Below are 20171 nucleotides of genomic sequence, written 5' to 3' on the forward strand. Positions count from 1 at the left end.
GCAATCCTCCCAAATTCATTCCTGGAAGCAAGCATCACCTTGATCTCCAAAGCAGAGAAAGACCCAACTGAAAAAGAGAACTATAGGCCAATCTCACTAATGAACATAGATGCAAAAATCCTTAATAAGATACTGGCAAACAGAATGCAGAAGATCATCAAGAAGATCATACATCCTGATCAAGTGGGGTTCATCCCAGGGATGCAGGGATGGTTCAACATACGCAAATCAATCAATGTAATACACTATATCAATAGACCCAAGGACAAAAACCATATGATTATCTCCATAGACGCAGAAAAAGCATTTGAGAAAATCCAACATGCATTTATGATAAAAACCCTACAAAAAATTGGAATAGATGGTCTCTACCTCAAACTGATAGAAGCCATCTATGAAAAACCAACAGCCAATATCATACTAAATAGTCAAAACCTGAAATCCTTCACACTAAACTCAGGAACAAGACAAGGATGTCCACTATCACCACTCTTGTTCAATATACTTCAGAAAACATTAGCCACGGCAATTAGACAAGAGAAAGAAATAAAAGGAATAAAGATAGGTAATAAAGAAGTCAAATTGTCATTATTTGAAGATGACATGATACTCTATATAAAAGACCCCAAGAACTCCACCAAAAGTCTTCTAGACTTAATAACCAAATTCAGTCACGTAGCTGGTTACAAGGTCAATACACAAAAAATCCATAGCTTTCCTCTACACAAATGACAGACTCACTGAGAGAGAAATAGGGCAAATAATTCCTTTCACAATAGCATCCAAAAAACTGAAATACCTAGGAATCAACCTAACGAAAGAAATCAAAGACTTCTTCTCTGAAAACTATGGCACTCTGAAAAGAGAGATTGAAGATGATATCAGAAAATGGACAGACATCCCCTGCTCCTGGGTAGGAAGGATTAATATAGTGAAAATGGCCATACTTCCAAAACTGTTATATAGATTTAATGCAATTCCAATTGAGATCCCAGCAGCATACTTCATGGACCTCGAGAAAACAATCCAAAAATTCATTTGGAACAAGAAGAGACCCAGAATAGCAAAAGCAATTCTAGGTAACAGAGACATGGCAGGGGCTATCACAATCCCCAACCTGCAACTATACTACAAAGCTACTGTGATTAAAAACAGCATGGTACTGGCAAAGAAACAGACCTGAGGACCAGTGGAACAGATTAGAAGATGCAGAAACAACGCCAGACACACTCAGCCATCTCATCTTCAATAAAGGAGCCAAACACCCTCACTGGAGGAAAGATAGTCTCTTTAATAAATGGTGCTGGAAAAATTGGGCTTCAACTTGACAAAGATTAAAACTAGACCTGTATCTCTCACCATGCACTAAACTAAAATCAAAATGGATTAAAGATCTAAATATTAAAATAGAAACTCTGAACCAGTTGGAACAGAGGTTAGGTAGAGCCCTTGAAGACATTGGTGTAGGAAAAGATTTTATGAACAAAACCTCAGTTGCCCGTGAACTAGCACAAACAATCAACAAATGGGATCTCTTCTTATTAAAAGGCTTCTGCACAGCAAGAGAAACCACCAGAAGTGTGAAGAGACAACTCACAATGTGGGAAAAAAATCTTCACCTGCTCTTCCTCAGACAAAAGTCTACTATCTCAAATCTATAAAGAATTTAAAAAGATCAGACCTCCCAAATTTAAAGACCCAATCCGAAAATGGGCATCTGAAATGAACAGACATTTCTCAGACAAAGAAGTAGAAATAGCAAATAAACATATAAAAACATGTTCAACATCACTGCTCATTCCAGAGATGCAAATGAAAACAACACTGAGATTCCACCTCACTCCAGAAAGAATGGCTGCTATCATGAAATCAACCAATAACAAATGCTGGCAGGGCTGTGGGGAAAGAGGAACCCTGCTCCACTGCTGGTGGGAGTGTAGACTGGTGCAACCACTGTGGAAATCAGTATGGAGATACCTCAAAGAACTAGGACTGGAAGTCCCATTTGACCCCGCTATTCCACTGCTGGGTATCTTCCCCAAAGAATTAAAAGAATCATACCACAGTGATATATGTGTGCCCATGTTCATAGCAGCACAGTTTGTGATAGCTAAAACTTGGAAACAGCCCAAATGTCCATCAACTGGAGACTGGATAAAGAAAATGCAGTTTTTTAATAAAATGGAGTACTACTCAGCCATAAAAAATGAGAAATTAGAGACATTTATAGCTAAGTGGATGCACATTGAGGCGATACTCTTAAGTGAAATAAATAGGACACACATGAATAAATACCGAATAGTTTCTCTGGTGTGAGAAACTGAAAGTGTAAATAAGGACTCAATGTATAATAGGTAATGTGAAATAGGAAGAAAAGGGGCAAAGGGGAAGGGGAAGTGGGAGGGGTAGGGGAAAGGATAGAAGGGAATGGGATTAATATGAGAAAATGGAAAAACAGGAACAAAATCTTTGTAAATAGGGAGGACTGGAGGGGTTGAAGGGAGGGCTGGGCAAGGGTGAAAAATAAGAACCAAGAGAGACTATGTAAAGGTGCAAATTTCCAGTGCTGACTGTCACTATATTGTACACATAAAATGTACCAATGATTAGAATGAATAATCGATAATGTAAAATAGGAAGAAAAGGTCCAAAGGGGTAGGGGTAGTGGGAGGGGCAGGGGAAAGGAAAGAAGGGAAAGGAAAAATGCTGAGAAATGGAAAAAATGGAAATAAAGTCTTTGTAAATAGGGAAGGGTGGAGGGGGTGAAGGGAGGGCTAGGAATGGGGAAAAAATAAGAACCAAGATGCATTATGTAGAGGTACAATTCCCAATGAGAAATGTAATTGTGTTGTATACCTACAATGTACCAATAAAAGAATTTAATAAAAAAAACATAATTAGTTCTTAAAACATTAAGCTCTGGGGTAAGAGAAAAAAAGAGCATTTACAATGACAGTTATCTGATATACCTTATAGCTCAGTCATTTGTTATTGAAAGCCATCACAGCATATGAACTACAGATACAGTATTTGTTATTGAAAATATATATATATTTTTTTTGGTACTGGGGATCAAACTTGGGTCCTCTGGCTTGTGAGGCAGGTAGTGGAACCACTGAGCTAAATCCCTAGCCTGAAAATATTCTTACTAATTTCATCCTGTGGCAAATCTTCCTTACGACTGAATTGTGACCCAAAGTGTCTACAGTGGATATATGGATAGTGAGATGATTTTCATCTTTCATCTATCTTCTACAGGCTCTTTAACGACCATGGATTATATATAACCTTTCCTTTTCTCTCTGTGCCTATATATAATATACATAATAATACATAAATTCTCATTATTTTCCCTTTTTGCTATCACAAATTTTGTGAAGTAGGTGATGGGCATATAATGTTGTTCATTTATATATTCTCTCTACTTTTCTGTAAGCTTGGAAAAGTCACAATAAAGAGATAAAATGTACTTTACTTATACACAGTCTTCTACCAGGGTTTATACTGAAGAAGTTACAAAATAGGTTCAATTCTCTAGGAACATACAACCTAGAGCAGTGGTGGCGAACCCAAGGCATCATATGTGCTATTTTTCCTTTAAGACAAAAGATGTTAGTGTAGGAGTTGTTTTTGCCAAAGTGAAACCTCACTATTCAGGTTTATTTGCAGTGTTGGCACCGTGTGATAAATGAGTGGATCTGGGGTGGCAGTTTGGGCACTCATCTCTAAAAAGTACACCATCATTGACCTAGAACATGTAATGCTGATGAAGATGGATGTCAATGAAGGTGGAAAATATCCTAAGGGTAAATGAGCATGGGATAAACACAGAGAGTAAAATGAGATCATTCTTGCAACTGTCACGAAGGTTATCTCCCTCCTCCTGATCTTGGTAAGACCTCCCTCAAACCCTAATCACTCTCATCCCTATCAGTCTTCTGAGGCTCCACAGGTCCTGCCAGCTTTATCCCTGCAGATTCTCCAGGGCTGGTGCTCTCGTCTTTCACAGCCACTGCTGGTCTGGGACAGACAGACTGCTGAAAGATACTCAGTTGTACTCCACAATCGCTGGTCTCACTTGAGTTCAAAGTTCGCCTTCAAGTCTGTTGTCAAATTTAACTTCGTAAAAAAGAAGCTATGATTCCTTTATTTTAGGGACGTAAGGTATACTCTAATTGTAGCCCCCACGCCTCTTACTGAGGACTGAATCCCGGTCCTTCACTCTGAGCTACATCCCAGGGCCCCAGGCCTTTTAAATTTGAGACAGTTTAATTTGCTAAATTGGCCAGGCCAGGTTTGAATTTGCGGTCCTCCTGCCACAGCACCCAGAATCCTGAGATTACAGGCACGCACCACCATGCCTGGCTTCCAATCATAATCTAAACACAGCTTTTCTGTCCACACGTGCCCTGATCTTAGTAATTCCATGGCAACTTATCCATGCATTTCACTGTCTCCTTGTCTTCCGTTTTCTGCTCCATCTAATACTTACATAATTCTCAGTATGTACTTTCAAGATCTCTTTCTTCTTTCCTGTCTGTTATCACAATAATCATTTTATCTTGCTCTAAATTGTTTCAGTGTTTGTGAGTGTCATCTGAATCACATGGCCTTTGTGGGACTGATTTATCCAGTGGTTTTCAACCCTGGCTACACATAAGAATCACTAGAGGAGTTAAAAAACCAAAGAACATAACAAAACAAGACAAACTCATCCAAGGCCACAGAGGGGCATAATCTAAATTTTGTCACAAAGGTGCAGAAACTTGGTGTATAATACCCATGTTTATTGTTTAGAATATTTATATTGATGAATTATTAATTTTAATTTCATTATATTAAACAATGGGTACTTAACAGGAAAAAATACTGAGAAAGTCTTGAATTTTTAATATTTATTGAGTGTTCATAAAAAAGCATCAAAATTTTCAACAACAACTGTTTTTTGGTTTACAAAGTAAAAAAAAAATAAATTCCTATATGAACTACAATGACAATACCAATAGCAGTCTACAAAAAAAAAATCTTTACTTCAATTATCACACCTAAGGCAATCTTTACACATGAAAACAACATGTTTCATACACACATATTGCTCACACTGACAGCACATGTGCTTAGCTTTCTTTTCCTACATGGCAGGCCATTCTTGTCACCTCTCTTCTCTTCCTGTTTTGTCAGGAGCTTCCTACTGTATTGTACAATGTGAACTTAGCAGGAAAACGAGAGAGCAATAAAATATCAAATATGTAATGGGTGCTTTGAATAGACATCAACATTTTCACATCAGCTGTGTAATTGCTTACAAAACTTAAAAGTTAATATTAGAAATACAAACCCATGTGAACTACAATGTAAACACAAACAAAAGTCTACCACAGAAATAACCTTTGCTTCAACTGTCACTCCCAAGGCAGTCTTCACACGTGACAACTGCACGATCTAGTCACAAGTATTGCTTATATTGATAGCACATATGTCTTGTTTTCCTGTCCCTTCTTGTAGGGCATAGTTGACATCTTTTTGGTTTTCCTATTCTCGTAGAAGGTCTTTGGGATGCTGCACCTGCCTGTTCACCTATTAGCTCACCAGTGTGCTCCACAATTTTTTTGCATAATTCCCTGGGCAGAAACATTTTGTTTTTCCTCTGCCATAAATGATCTCTTATGAGTTCCAATCCCAACCCTCTAAGAAAATTTCTCCATGGTATTTTGCAGTTGTTATTTTCTTTGTAAATGATCAAGCTATTTATGCCACACATGTTTAGGATCTAGTAAAACACAACCACTGGCCAACACCGTGTGTTTCAAGTGACATTATATCTGCTGCATAACTGAAAGTTTCCATCTCAGGCATCCGATTTGTTGAAATTTCCCTCTCAATATTTCCATTGTGGTGCAATACTGACACCAACAATACCAGTTTGTTTTTCTTTGCCATATACAAGGCCAATGTAAATCTTTCTGAAATCCAAAGACTGTACTATATAATTCTGTTTTGAAATTGCAACATTTCATTTGAAATTTCTGCTTTGTTCCTGTGTACAATTCCTACACTGGTCAACTTGTGCTCTGTTAGCAAATATAACATCAACTGGAAACCGATAAACCAATTGTTGAATTCTGATTAGTGTGGGAGATGGGAGCCAACAAGTCTGTTCACAACATCATTTGCTTTATTATTCTATGAATAAGAACCTGGTGGCTGAGTTCCAGGATAAATTTCTAAATTGAAAGCATAATGTCTTTGCATCCACAAGGGTATAAATGCTGTATTTTGACTCATCACTTTTCCATAAGTCTTTTACATTCCTGTGATTACTATGAGAAATCCCTGGTAAGTACAGCAGACTTATGAACGCTTTCAGTTCAGCAAGGGAGGTGTCATAATAAATACAATTTTCCATATGATTACTGGTGCATACAGAACATTTTACCTGTATTTCAGACTTTGTGTATTGGACAACATCTTGTAGCATTTTGTCTGTTACAATTTCCAACACTGAATGGCAGTGCTGGCATTCTGCCCAATAGGTTTCACCCCTGGCAGATCTTCACTCTATTTTTGGGCCCAGTTTTAACACTGGATTGTTCCATTTGGTTGCATGACCATTCTGCAACATTTCAATTAGTCAAAAATGCACTCACATTGCTGTTTTGTCTTCTGAATCAAGGAGATCTACATTTCCTGTGTCTATATCAGTTGATTGATATAGCAGATGTTGTTGCAGCAACTATAATGTCACTTTGTGTTGTTCCATTTCACTGTCACAGGGACTTTGGCTCACACAGCCAATGTCAAAGTCATTTTCATCTTCATCATCCATGTATGAGTCTGATGACTGACTTTTGACTTCCAAAATTTGCAAATCTGGTTTTTCCTGTGCCATTGTACTCAATCGGGCTACTTCTACCACAAAAATAAAAAGATAGCTTTTTCCAAAATAAATCTTAAATGCACAGAAATTTAGCATTTCATGGATAAAACTCACCTGTCACTGCTTTGGAGCTCCAGTACACACCTTGCTGTTTGTCTGCCAAGTGGGTGAATGCACAGATGGCTTTTTACTTTCTCCAGGTGCAGCTACTATGACTCACACCCACATTCCATTATGATAAAATACATATTTTCATAACAGAAGAGTGGTGTGGGTGTATTTTACCCCCTGTGGTGCTCAGGTAAGCATACACAGGACTTGTCAGATGGAGGATTATGTGGTTAAAAATCTTAGTTTGACACTTTTGCACATGTGCACACACCTTGCTGTTCATTGTACCAAGTGCGTAAACACTAAGGTTGCTTCCTGTATCCCCCAGGCACAGTTACTGAGACACACAGCCGGCTACTATTATGCTAAAGCACACATTTTTAGTAGAAAAGTATGGGATGGGTTGTTGTAACCCAATGTTATGCTCTTTTATCAGAATCTCTGGAAGCAGAGCATAGATATCAGAAAAATAATTTTCTTGAGACAGGGTCTCTATGTAGTCGGCCCTTGAACCCCCAACCCTCCTGCCTTAGCCTCCCAAGTGCTGGGATTATAGGTGTGCTTCACCATGCCCAGCTAGGAAAAAAAATTAAGCACTTTAAAAATGTTCCAGGTGGTTCCAATATACAAGAAGCTTCGGTACTTCAGATTTCTTGATTTGTAAGTGCTAGTCACTCATTTGGATAACAGTCATGCTGTTACAGAGGGCGAATTACCGGTAGCCCTGGCATGTTTTGTTTGGTCCGCAGAATGTTTATGAAAACTTTAACACAGTATTTTAAAATTATAGAACTTATAAACCTTCTGATGCCCAGTTCCTCTGGGAGGATTGCACGGCAACACTGGCAACACTGCAGCTACCTCTTCTATGCTACGAATCAGCCTTCAGTTGGCTGCGGTCCCTACTACTCCCTACAGCTCCTCATGGGGGCATAGTGTTAACTGCCATCTAACGTATCATTTGCAAAGTGTGAAGACTGCTTCAGTAGAAGATCCATTTCTCTGAAGTACCACCTCATATTTCCCCTGTATCCCTGCCCCCTCATATCCGAGTCAAATTGATTGCTGAAGTAGAAAATGTTTCTATATGTCAAATATCCAGGCAGCAGCCTAAATTATTCATTTATGTTATCTTCTTGACCTCAGTAGTGATTTGAATTTGTACCCTCTGGCCTGGTATATGGTAAGTACTATGCTAAGTGCCAAGGATAAAAAAGTATAGTTCCTTCTTTGGAGGAAGTCATAACTTACTGGGGGGTGTAGACATATTATGCTTATAATTTAGATGCCTCAATGCTTACCCGACTCTGCTGATCTTAGTGGATGTCCTCCAAATTTTATTTCAGTTTGGCGAAGTTTAGTCATGTTCAGCAGCTGTGTGACATGTGGAACATCTGTTGTTAGTTGGCAGCTTCGTGGGATAATGTCTGTGGGTTCATCTGTTGAAAAGGGAACACAATATACAGCTGGAAGTAAAGACAAATGGTCACTTCCAAACTGTAGCCTATTTTTTGCCAAATGGACATACCCTATGAATGAAACCAATTAAAGTGAAACATTTCAGAGTATGACTTTGGATAGGTTACCCAACCTTTAAGCCTTGATTTTTATGTCTATAAAGTGAGCATGGTAATTTTATTGGTTACTTCTAATGGCTCTAGATACAGTATAGATAGGATTAAATGGGACAAAATGTAAAACATAGGCATTGAGTTCAAAGAACTAAAATAAATGAGAACATCCAGAGAAAATATTTTATATTTACTTTCAATATTAGAGGTGTGACTTGAGAGAACTAGTTAGGTGTACGCCAATTAAGATTTCTAGGATATACCATATCCATAAACAGTGACATTATTGAATAATCTAAGAGGCCATGGCCACTGAATAGGTAAAATTTAGTTTTTAGCTTTCTATTTTGAAATAACTTCAGAGTTAATAAAAAGTTTTAAAAAGTAGTTTCATATATGACCTTTATCCAACTTTACTTAATGTTAACATCTTGCCTTTGAGTACTTTCAAGGAAAAATAGTTTATTAAAGTTAAAATAGTATGTTGTTTCAGTTTTATTCGTGTATAATTGTGAGAATAATTTAATTTTCTTTTTAGCAAATTTTCTATTTGTGTCCTTAACCCATTTGATTATTAGTGTGTTTTATCCTATTTGTACAGCCTCTTTTATTGTAGATTTATTATCCCTTGTCATTTGCAGCAAGTAGAAATAGAAATCAGCATTAATGTCCTAGGAAGCAATTTTACTACACAATAGTATCAAAAGCCTTAGAAATGTCCACTCCATTTTATTTGGTAATTTCAATTTTTAAATCTAAAGTAAAGTTAAATTTAGAAACTCAAAGACCTTTGTAAACAGGTGTTTATAATTTTTATTTGAGACAAGTTCTTGCTATATAGTGCAGGCTGGCCTTGAACTCACTATGTAGCCCAGGTTGGCCTCACACTTGCAGCAATTCTCCTGCTTCAGCCTCCTGAGTGCTGGGATTATAGGCTTGTACCACCATGCCTGGCAAGTATTTATAATTTCTAAAAAATAAACATTTTAAATTTCCAGCACTTGTTTTATGGAATAGGATATTATATTAAAAGAAGAGAACTCTGGAGGTCAATAAGAAACTAAAATAAAATATTGTATTCTGAATCTTGTCAGAGAAATCATGGAAACTTTGCTATGGGTATGTGTAAACAGTACAGGATATGATGCCCCACGACATTTCAAATACACCAAATACCTGAGTTAGTAACTAACAAGGGAAGACAGCAAATCTCCAATGACATAAATCCATGCTTTATGGGAAACAGAACAAAGCAGAGATGAGGACAAAACTCCAACCCGAATCTTACAGGAATGCGGTGAACACAAGTCAGATCTCATAGTAAAGACTCCAATGGCCTTTGTGCCACCCTGCCTTTCTGTATGCTGCTACTCTCCTTTGCACTGTGGAGTGTCTCACTACTAAATGGGTTACTCTTTTAGGGAGACCGTGGGGAGAATAAATCTTGAAATGAAAGAAGCTGAAAACTAGTGGTTGGTTATTTAGAAACACAGGGCAGCTGTGATGCAGCTTGGATGTTAAATCTCCAGAGGCCCATGTGCTGAAGGCTGGACCCTCAGGGTGGTGCCACTGAGAAGTGGGGCCTAATGTGAGATCCTAGCATGCCAGGGTCACGGGACCAGCTCTCTTCCTCTTTCTGTTGCTACCTAGCCATAAAGTGAGCAGTTTTGCTCCATCACATGCTTCCACCATGGTTTCCTGCCTCACCACCAGCCCAAGGCAACAGGACTGATTATGGACTGTGAGCGGAAATAAACTTTTTCTCTTGTAAGATGATCATCTCAGGCATTCTGTTATAGTGATGGAAAGCTAAATAACAGGTCAGCAAGCTCATTTAGTAATTACTGGTTCTCAAACTTTTTCTGGAACTTCACGGAAGAATACTTGGAAACTACATTAGTCTTATTTTTGTGAAACAAAACTATCAAGAACTTTATGACTATTTATTACCTGACAGCTGAGTGCTCTGTAGCCCTAACTGGAAGTTAACTCATTTCCCCACCAGCCACCTTCCACTAACTTCTCTCCTTCTTTGTATCTAATTATGAGGTTATTTTACTAGCATTTATTGCTTAATTTAAAGGTAAGGATTAATCCTGAAAAATAGCATAGAGATTCTACATAAAAATTAAACAGTGCTGAATTTCGAGTCCATAGAGAGCATGGTCTGCCTTCTTTCCTGAACATTTTGTTTTCTTTTTTCAGTACTAGAGATTGAACCAGGGCCTGCTCATGCTAGGCAAGTGCTCTACCACTGAGCTACATCTCCAACCCTTTTTATTTTGAGACAGGGTCTGCTAAGTTGCCCAGTCTGGCTTTGAACTTGTGATCCTTCTACTATACGCTTATTTACTGACCTTCTATTAAGTGGTAGGCCCTCATCTGGTGGCCGGGAATCTAGTGATAAGCTACAGTGACCCTGTCTTTGTCTTCCTGAAGTTTATACCTAGCAGAGACTATAAAACAAGTCAAATCACAATAACTATTTTATTGAAACTTTCACTGCTGAGAAGGCAAAGTTCAAGGTGATGAAAGAGCACCAGAGAGGAGTTTAATAGTACTGCGATCAGAAAAAGTTGATAAAGAAATATCTAAATGGAGTCAAAAAGTATGAGTAGCAAACAAACTGGTGAAATGTGGGAGTGCACATCCAGACAGAGGGAATGTAGGACTTGAGCTTATGAAGGCAGAAGGAATCTGGTGCCTTTAGGGAACTGAAGGAAAGACAGTGCACCAGAGTTGGTAGGAAGGGAGAGGGCAATGGGAGAACCCTAGTGATGCAGTTAGTCCAGGACCTGGTTGGAAGGGGACGCTGAGCAAACATGCACAGGCAAAAGGCCCTAATAACAGCCCAACTAAATTAAATGCAGCTGCCAAGTCTTTTATCCTCCTTTGGTTGTTCTTTGCTCAGCTGGATAGTGAAAAGTACTCCCTGCACATTTATTTGGAAATCCTAACTTTTCCCCAGACGGTAAACAGCATATAAAGCTGGCAGTCAGATTCTAAGGGAACAGGGCCTGTCAACTGTTCTTTCAGTTAAGTTCTATCTTCTGGAAGCATCTGTTTAAGGAAACATACAGGTTACCTGATTAATGTCTGGATAATGACATAGTCAAACCTAAACTAGTTTGCTAATAAATCTAAAAGCACGTAATACTGGCTGGAGTGGTCAATTCAGAATGGCAAATTGGTACACGGAAGAGAAGGCTAAGGAGAGAGCTAACAGATTTGCTCACATGGCAGCCAAACACAACCAGATGGTTTTTTTTTTTCCCCCGGTACTGGGTATCGAACTCAGGACCTTGCGCTTGCCAGGCAGGCATGGTGTCACTGAGCTACACCTCCAGATGGTGGGTTTTTTTGACGTCTTTGCCCCCAGTATGAGGCTGTATTAGAATGTCTGAGTGACTTTGTAACCCTGTTCACCTTTCTTTGGCCATAAAGTCATCATAAAATGAACCATTCTGTGTTTAATATCTTTAATAAGGATCTTATATTGCTTTAAAAATTAAGCCATCAATTTTAATATACATATAAAGCACTTTATGCATTAAAACCTAGAATCACTGGGGAGAAATGCCTGGTAAAGAAGGGAGCCTTAAAGATCTTCTGCACTTTATGGCTTCTCCTAACTCATGTGGTTTAAATAAGGACTAATTCTGTAATAGTTCACTGGTCCCAGACTCATCTGTATTCATTTTCATATGTGGTAATAGCCTGAAGTGCCTAGCACAGTGCCTTACTTACATCAGATTTCACCGTTTTAAAACATCAGTGAGAGCCAAACATTATAAAACATAAAGGTCTTTGGCAAATATAGTCTATTCATTTTGTTCGGTCAGTTTTTCATTCATATGCCATGTAACTATCAGCTTTCCTCTGGGCCTGGCCTAGATTCAAAGCCCTGCTCTTATGGAGTTTACTATATACTGCAGACAGGTAGTAAGCAACAGCGTATGACAGACGGCGCTCTGGAGCAAAGCATCCTGGGTTTGTATTCTGCTCCACCCTTGTCAGCTGGAGTAACACTATCCTGCAGTCTTCCTGTCCTTATCTGAGGAGTATGATATAAAACAGTACTCCTTCATAGGGCTATTATGATTAAATGAGTTTTAAATAATCATTAATATATGTGAAGGAATAAGAGCAGTGCCTTGTACACAGCAAGTAACACATGTGTTTTCTATTAATAACAGACAAATACTTATGTGAATGATCTCATTACAATGGTGAAAAAACGATTACATCTTAGTATGTTTTTTAATAATGAACACTGTTGTTGTCTAAAGAGTTAAGTAAACCTAGGTTACATCTAAAACTTGAATGGATCATGCTCTTAGAGTTTATTTAAAAAAATAATTAAGGGGAATTCTCATTAACATAAAATACATGGTGTTATTCCATGGTATTTAGTACATTCACAATAGTGTGTGACACCACCTCTAACTAGTCCCAAAATATTTTTATCATTCTAAAGTAAAACTCCACACCCATTTAAGCAGTTTCTCCCCATTCCCTCAGGCTGTGAGGCCCTGGCAACCACAAATTCTGTCTCTGTGGATTTGCCTATTCTAGATGACTTATATAAATGAAATCTACAGTGTGTGACCTTTTGTGTGTGCCATCTTTCACTTAACATAATGCTTTGGAGGTTCATCTACATTGGAGCATGATTCTGTACTTTATTCCTTTACATGGCTGAATAGTATTCCATTATAGTACACATGACACCATTTTGTTTATTAATCTGCTAATCAACATTTGGACTGTTTTCCGTATTCTGGTATTCTGGCTATTGGGAATAGTACTGTTATATATATGTGTGTACACGTACTTGTTTGAGTGTCTGTTTTCTTGGTTATTATTTTCTTTTTGGAGGGGTATACAGGAATAGAAATGAAGAGTCATATCACAATTCTATGTTTACTTTTCTGAGGAATGACCACAGTTTTTCACAGTAGGTGAATCATTTTGTGCTGTTACTGTCTTAGTACTGTAAAAGGGCTCCAATTTCTCTGTATTTTCACCAATATTTGTTATTTTCATTAAGAAAAATTATAGCCATCCTAATGAATATAAAGTTCACTGCAACTATAATTTTAATTTGCATTTTCTCTAATGATCAATCATGCTAAGTATCTTTTCATGTGTTCGTCTGTCATTTATCTTTATGGAGAAATGTCTATTCAAGTCCTTTGATCATAATTTAATTAAGTGGTTCTCTTCTCTTATTGAATTGAAAGAGTTCTTTATATATTCTAGGTACAAAAATATATCAGAAAAATACATATATAACCAGAATATACATTGTTACAGTATGATTTACAAATATTTTCGATAATTCTGTAAGTTGTCATTTCACTTTCTTAATAGCATTCTTTGATGAATAAAGTCTTTAATTTTGAGGAAATTCAATTAATTTTTAAATGAACTTTGTTACAGTGCTTTTGGTGTCACATCTAAGAATACAGCTAAATACAGGATTTGGGCACAGATCTACTCACCTGACCTGCAAAAGGAGAGCGAGACAGGGAGACACTCAACACGATAATATTAATAACACTAACAATAAGTGTTGCAAACACCAAGCCACCCTGGTTATTGCAGGAGGCACTTGTGCACTTCTGAGGAGACAGCAAAGGCCTGACTGCAGCACAAGAAGCCCTGCCCTGACGGGCCTTGTTCCTTATCTGTCTACCCAAGACCTTGGATTATGGCGCCCTAGGGATCTTCCTTGCCCAGTGGGTCTATTAAGATACAGTGTTGATATTTCCAGATTCTTTTCTAGACACTAAAAAAATAGTTTCTTCACATACTCAATAAAGGTATATTGAGGAGACAATGAATGAATGAATAATCGAACAAATAAATGTCCAACTTTAAAATTAATTCATCAAAATTTTGTTAATTTTGTTAATTTGTTAATTTGTTAATATGGCCAGTACCAGGCCATATGCTAGAGATAAAAAAGTAGAGACCTGGTCTATGCCTTCAAGGGTCTCTCAGTCTGAAATTACAACTTTCATTATTCTCTTCTTGCCTTTTTGAACACAGTACTCCCCATTACTGATATTTCAGAAAGGACATTAAACCTTAGAGCCAGAAGATCTGTAAAATAATCACTTTTATGGATAAATCTATGCTTAATGGATCATTGCTTGTTCTTTCTTTTCTTTTATTTTTCCTCTCCTTTTTCTCTTTCTTATCTAATTATCCACACATACATTATGATTTTTACTTTAAACACAAAACAATATGAGTTAATAATTCAGTCATGCAAATGCCTAATGCCTGTTCATGTCCCCTGAGGAGCCATAAAAGTAATAAATTAAATTGAATCAGCACACTTTACTGTCCACCATAAGTCTATTCTTCTGGGGAAATAAAAACTGGTTAATTGCTTGTTGCAAGGTTCCCATAATTCACTTTCTATTATATTCCACCATGTAAACAGAAGAGAAAAGAATGAGGAAAAATCTAACCTGGGTAAGATTAAGAAGTGAAATGGTAGGAGTTTAAGGCAAGGACAATACAGGACTGAGCTCAGAAAGCATTTAGTACATATTTTTAAGTCAGATTCCAGTATGGAATTTAAGGAACAGGTAAAGTTTCCTACGACAAAGGCCTCAAAACTGTGAAGTCTGCCTTTCCAGAATAAAGTAACCACTCCAGTAAGAAAGAGAAGAGGACATCCATTACTTATTGTAAGACAGACGCTAACCAAACCAGTCACCGAATCTTGGCATTCTTATTCCATGGCATCTTTTAAAAAAATCTCCCTTCTCTTCTACCACTTCATGACAGTGAGTATACTTTAGCTATTAATAAACTGTCAGGCTCAAATCCTGGGTTGTTTTTTTTTTGGTACCGGGGATTGAACTCAGGTCCTTAGGCTTGCAGGGCAGGCAGCGGAACCACTGAGCTAAATCCCCGGCCCTTGGTTTTTTTTTTTTTCCATGGTATGGCATTGCACATATTACTTGCCCTTCTTGTGCCTCAGTTTCTCTACCTATTAAGTGAGGATTAATTTAACATCCCCCTCCTAGAGCTGTTATGAGGGTTAAGTAAGTTCATATTTGTAAAGTGCTTAGAACAGTGCCTAGGTCTCACCAAGAGTTAAGGCTGCAATCATCACCGCCACCAGCATCTTCTCTGTCATCACTGCCCTTCTAATGCCAAACTCTCTGACCAGGGGCATTCAGTTTGTCCTATACTGTTTTGTTTGCTTTTGTATAACTGTCTTTTTTATGAGCTTCTGTACTGTTAACTTTCCTATTGCCTGTAACTACATATAGAGGAAAGGAATTGTGCTCTTACGTTTTTATGTCATGCCAAAGTTGGAAGACTAGTAGGGCATACTCTGCCACGTTAACTGCCATGTTAACTGCCATATTAACTCCCAGAGTTCTCTGAACATGTAAGATCTCTCTAAGTAAGGATGGGGGTAGAGAGCATAATGGATATGATCAAAACAATGAAGAGGGATGATACGATCAAAGTATGTTATATCCATGTATGAAAACACCACATTGAAACTCAGTCATTTTGTAAAATTAATAGGCACTAATAAAATATACTTTAAAAGATCCTTTTATAACACCATGCTCATATTTATATATTTTTTACTTACTTTCTCATTGCTTGGGAAATTATTTTTCCTTCAAGATGCAGTTTGGAAAGTTAATTTCTTAAGTCTGTGTATCCCAAACTGTTTATGAACAGATAATAATCCATAAAGTCATTCTCACTGATGTATGGCAAAAATGTCAGCCTTTTTCTGAAAATAAGATGCTCCTAGTTTGTCCATGCATGTGTGTTTTTAAATATCCTTTCATTTAGTTAAGAAGTCAGAATAATTGCAGTTTTCTTGTTTGTTTGTTTTAGTCTTCTGGAAATTTCCTTTGGATTTTTTTTAACACTTTACTTGTTTAGCGCATATTTTCCCTTTGTTTTTCTGCTGAATGAAACTCTGTTTTTTAGGTCCCAATTATTCCTTTTTCTTGATCTACTCTTTTATTTTTACAAAGAACATCTTCCACATTTTTCTGAGAAAAGATGTAATAAAATGTTAAGATCTTGTACCTTCATGCTGCAGTTATTTGATAGCTGTATGACTACAAAATTCCAGGTTGAAAATAATATTTTCTTAGACTTTTGAAGGTAGAGTTTCAAGATCTTCTATGACCTAATGTTGCTACTATGAAGTCAGATGTGATCTGTATTTTCTTAATCCTACTCTTCTGTATATAAATTGTATTTTTAATAATTCTGGAAGCTTAAAGGATTTTCTTTTTATTTATTCTAATGGAGAACCTTTTTCATTAGTTTTTCTGGGAAGTGATGAGTCATATCAGTTTGAAAAATATCATGATTCAGTTTTGGGAAATCTTATACTTCTTTGTTTTATCTAGCCTCTCATCTTGGAATCTTATTACTTTGATAGTAGATTTCCTGGACTAATTTCTACTACAGTACTGTTAACACTTCCATCATATTTTGGGCACATTTTAGTGTGTTGCTTTATGTCTCTAGAGGAAGAAAATACTATGCAGAGCCTCAAAATATTGCTGTAGTTTTTGATACCCAGAATTGAAAAACGTAGGCATATCAAGAGGTAAGGCCAAGAAAAATAGATAAGACAATAGAAACAGACTGACAGGGGATTCAGATAGAGAAGTTATGAGCCATGAGCTTTTGAGTAGCTCTGATTAATATAGTTGAAAAATTTGATAACAAGATGAAGAATTTCATCTGAGGAATGAAAACTATGAAAAAGAAGAAAATGAAATCTTATAATAGAGAAATAGGACTAAAATTAATAATGCTGAAGTATGTTGAATCATTTGGCTCCTACATAAAAGTAAACAAAAAACCCTACACAGATGCTCCAAGAGACGTTCTGGAGAATGTTTTTAGCTGCATTATTCATAACAAAAGGGATAAATAAAATAGGGTCTCTATGCAATGGCATATTATTTACAGTACTGAAAATCAGCAAATTACTGTTACACACACTGAAAAATAAATCTCACAAACCAAGTTTTGTTAAAGAATGCATACATGAAAGGATATGATTCAATGTCTACAAAGGCCAAAAATAGACCAAATTAATCTAGTAGAAGTGAGGGTTGGAGATTACCTCTCAGCAGAGGGGAGAGGGTCATGATTAGGAAAGGACATGAGCAGGGTTATGAAATGCTTGTGATGCTCTATTTCATCTGGGTGGTGGTTATAGAAATGTGTCTGCTTTTTGGTAAGTCCTCAAACTGTACTCTTAGGGTTTGTGTTTGTTTGTATAGGTACATAAGCAGTTCATAACATTTATAATATATTTCAATAAAATAAAATGTTTATTGAAGTAAAGCAAGAACAAATTATTCTTATTTTATAGATACAGCATCTTTTATTAACTCTCAGGGAAAATGTATGTTCTGTATCATATCTATTTCCTTCTTCCTGTTAGTTTTGGCACCTATCATGGACTTGATGTGCATGAGTTTAGAAGCGCTCTGGTTCAGTTTCCCCACAGATGAAGCCTCCTGGTGCCTGGTTATGTGGAGTTAGAGAGGGAACCTGGGATCCTATAGCAACCTAAACAGAAAGGAAACACTCTCCTGTTTTTAGTCACACCTCTACCCTACTGGGCTGCCGATTTATGAACGTCTTTCAAATTCACTGGAAAACCTCTCTGTAAACCCAAAGGTTTCAGCTTTCTTTGCTCTTCTAAATCATCCCTTAAGCTTATAAAATTTATCCACATCTTTTGTCTATTGTTGTTTCTTCTCCCATACTTTTCATCCTACTGGATTTATATCTTTTTAGCCCTGTATTTTAATTTTAATTGAGTTTAAATTTTAGTTGGGTTTAAATTTTAATTGGATCAGATATTAAAACATGCATTTAACTTGCTATGTTTGATGCACTTGTTTCTTTACATTTATACTCATCAGATTATCATTTACCTCCTATGATCCAATGAAAAGTACAGATACATTTCTGGACATTTTGAGGCTTATTAGCTAAGCTCTATTTTTAAAAATGATACCTTTCACTTTCCCGTATAGCCTTCAAGTGGTGTATGCGATGAGCAGTTGAACTTGCTGTCTTGTGATCTCTTTAGGGAGCTGTTAATACACTGCCATGTTTTATTATCAAATTGAATTTATAGGCACAGTATCTTGTTCCACAGAGTGAGCTGCAGAAGGATTTCCTGGACACTTATCTAGATTAAGTCTAAGGTCTAGAAACAAGCTCCTAAGAAGTAACCTTTGACATCTTGAATTCAACCCTGATTCCTGGACATGTGGAAGACTTTTAAAAAAAAAAAATCCCAATGAAAATCAAAATTAAGCATTAATATTCTTTTGTGATTATTTAATATTATCTTAGCAGTATGGTATGTCATATTAGGAATCCAAGATTGGTGAGTTACCTGCAGATTTATGAATAAATTAGGAATAATATGAGGAATACTCAACTCTATTTTCACATGATCACTAGAAATTTAATGATTGTTGCCAAATAACTTTATATACAGAATGAAAAAGAATACAGACAGCAGCAGAGTATGCTAGATGCCCAGAATCATTTGCATGCTCTTCCTAATTTGAGTACTTTCTCACACAGTGAGTCCTGCCTCTCAAGTCAGCAATCAGTGCTGTGCTTTCCTGGCATCCCTTCAGCATGCAGCTGAGGCTCCAAAAGTCAGATAGATATACCACCCTTTGTTCAGCAGAGAGAAACATGAAGAAGAAATGCACTTCCGGTGAAGGTGGAAGGGAAGTAGATATCCTCCTTTCAGGAGCTTCTGGAATAGAAATTCTGGAACCTAGAGCCTGGTACTGTATTATGGTTGGGTCTCCTCTAAGGGGGAGAGGGGCCATCCTGAGCAGTTTTGTGGTAGGGGCTGGATTTGTTCTGGAGCAGATTCTACACCTGACATTCCAATGGAGATTCTGTCAGTGGCTGATACTCTTACATAAGTTCATCTTCTTTCTTGATGACCTAGAGAGGGTCCTACTGTTTGCAACAAATAGTCCTAACTCAGACTGTGTTACCATAAACAAAAAAGAAAACCACAAAAAGAAAACTTAATACATTTTTATGATATTCAGCTATAATAAAAATAAGCATTTGATTCAGAATAAAGAAAGCAACACAATTGCAATCAAATTTACTTTAGCAGACATAAACTCAAACTGCTACCATGCACCCATGCTCCCTGAGAAGCACAGTTAATTCTAAAAATACATCAGAGCCAGCGATTCAGCTCAGTGGTGCCACCGCCTGCCTCACAATCGTGAGGTCCTGAGTTCGATCCCCGGTACCAAAAAAAAAGTAAAAATACATCAGAGAATTCTAAAACTTCATCGCAAAACATACCATCTTTATCTGCAGTGTCTTGAGGCTTGGATTTTAAGGTGAAGATCTTCCGCAGTCTGCAGTTAGCCGAGACAATGATGCCATCCAATGACTGGAAAACTGCCCCCTTGAATACTTCACTGGTGAACGCTGCCAAGTCAATGCACAGATTGCACCACTACAATCGGGAGAATCAAAGGAGAGTAAGGACCTCCACAGTTACAGAAGCGAACAAGCCACGATATGAGGAA

General features: G+C 37.2%; 1 protein-coding gene across 14 annotated transcripts in view; it reads right to left on the reverse strand.

Annotated features, from left to right (window-relative positions):
* The window catches only part of Cfap20dc (CFAP20 domain containing), a 241213-nt gene that overhangs the window by 118777 nt on the left and 102265 nt on the right, over positions 1 to 20171 (reverse strand). For all 14 annotated transcript variants that reach the window (XM_021244038.2, XM_004864448.3, XM_087182493.1 and 11 more), the window contains 2 exons: positions 19942 to 20098; positions 8290 to 8427 (listed from right to left, as the gene is read on the reverse strand). In XM_021244038.2, coding sequence (XP_021099697.1) covers positions 8290 to 8427; positions 19942 to 20098 — 295 coding nt within the window. The remainder of the gene's footprint in view (positions 1 to 8289; positions 8428 to 19941; positions 20099 to 20171) is intronic.

Source organism: Heterocephalus glaber, unplaced genomic scaffold (assembly GCF_053883595.1).
Source record: "Heterocephalus glaber isolate CG9 unplaced genomic scaffold, H.glaber_assembly_v1.0 deba00001472, whole genome shotgun sequence".
Taxonomy (NCBI): Eukaryota; Metazoa; Chordata; class Mammalia; order Rodentia; family Bathyergidae; genus Heterocephalus; species Heterocephalus glaber.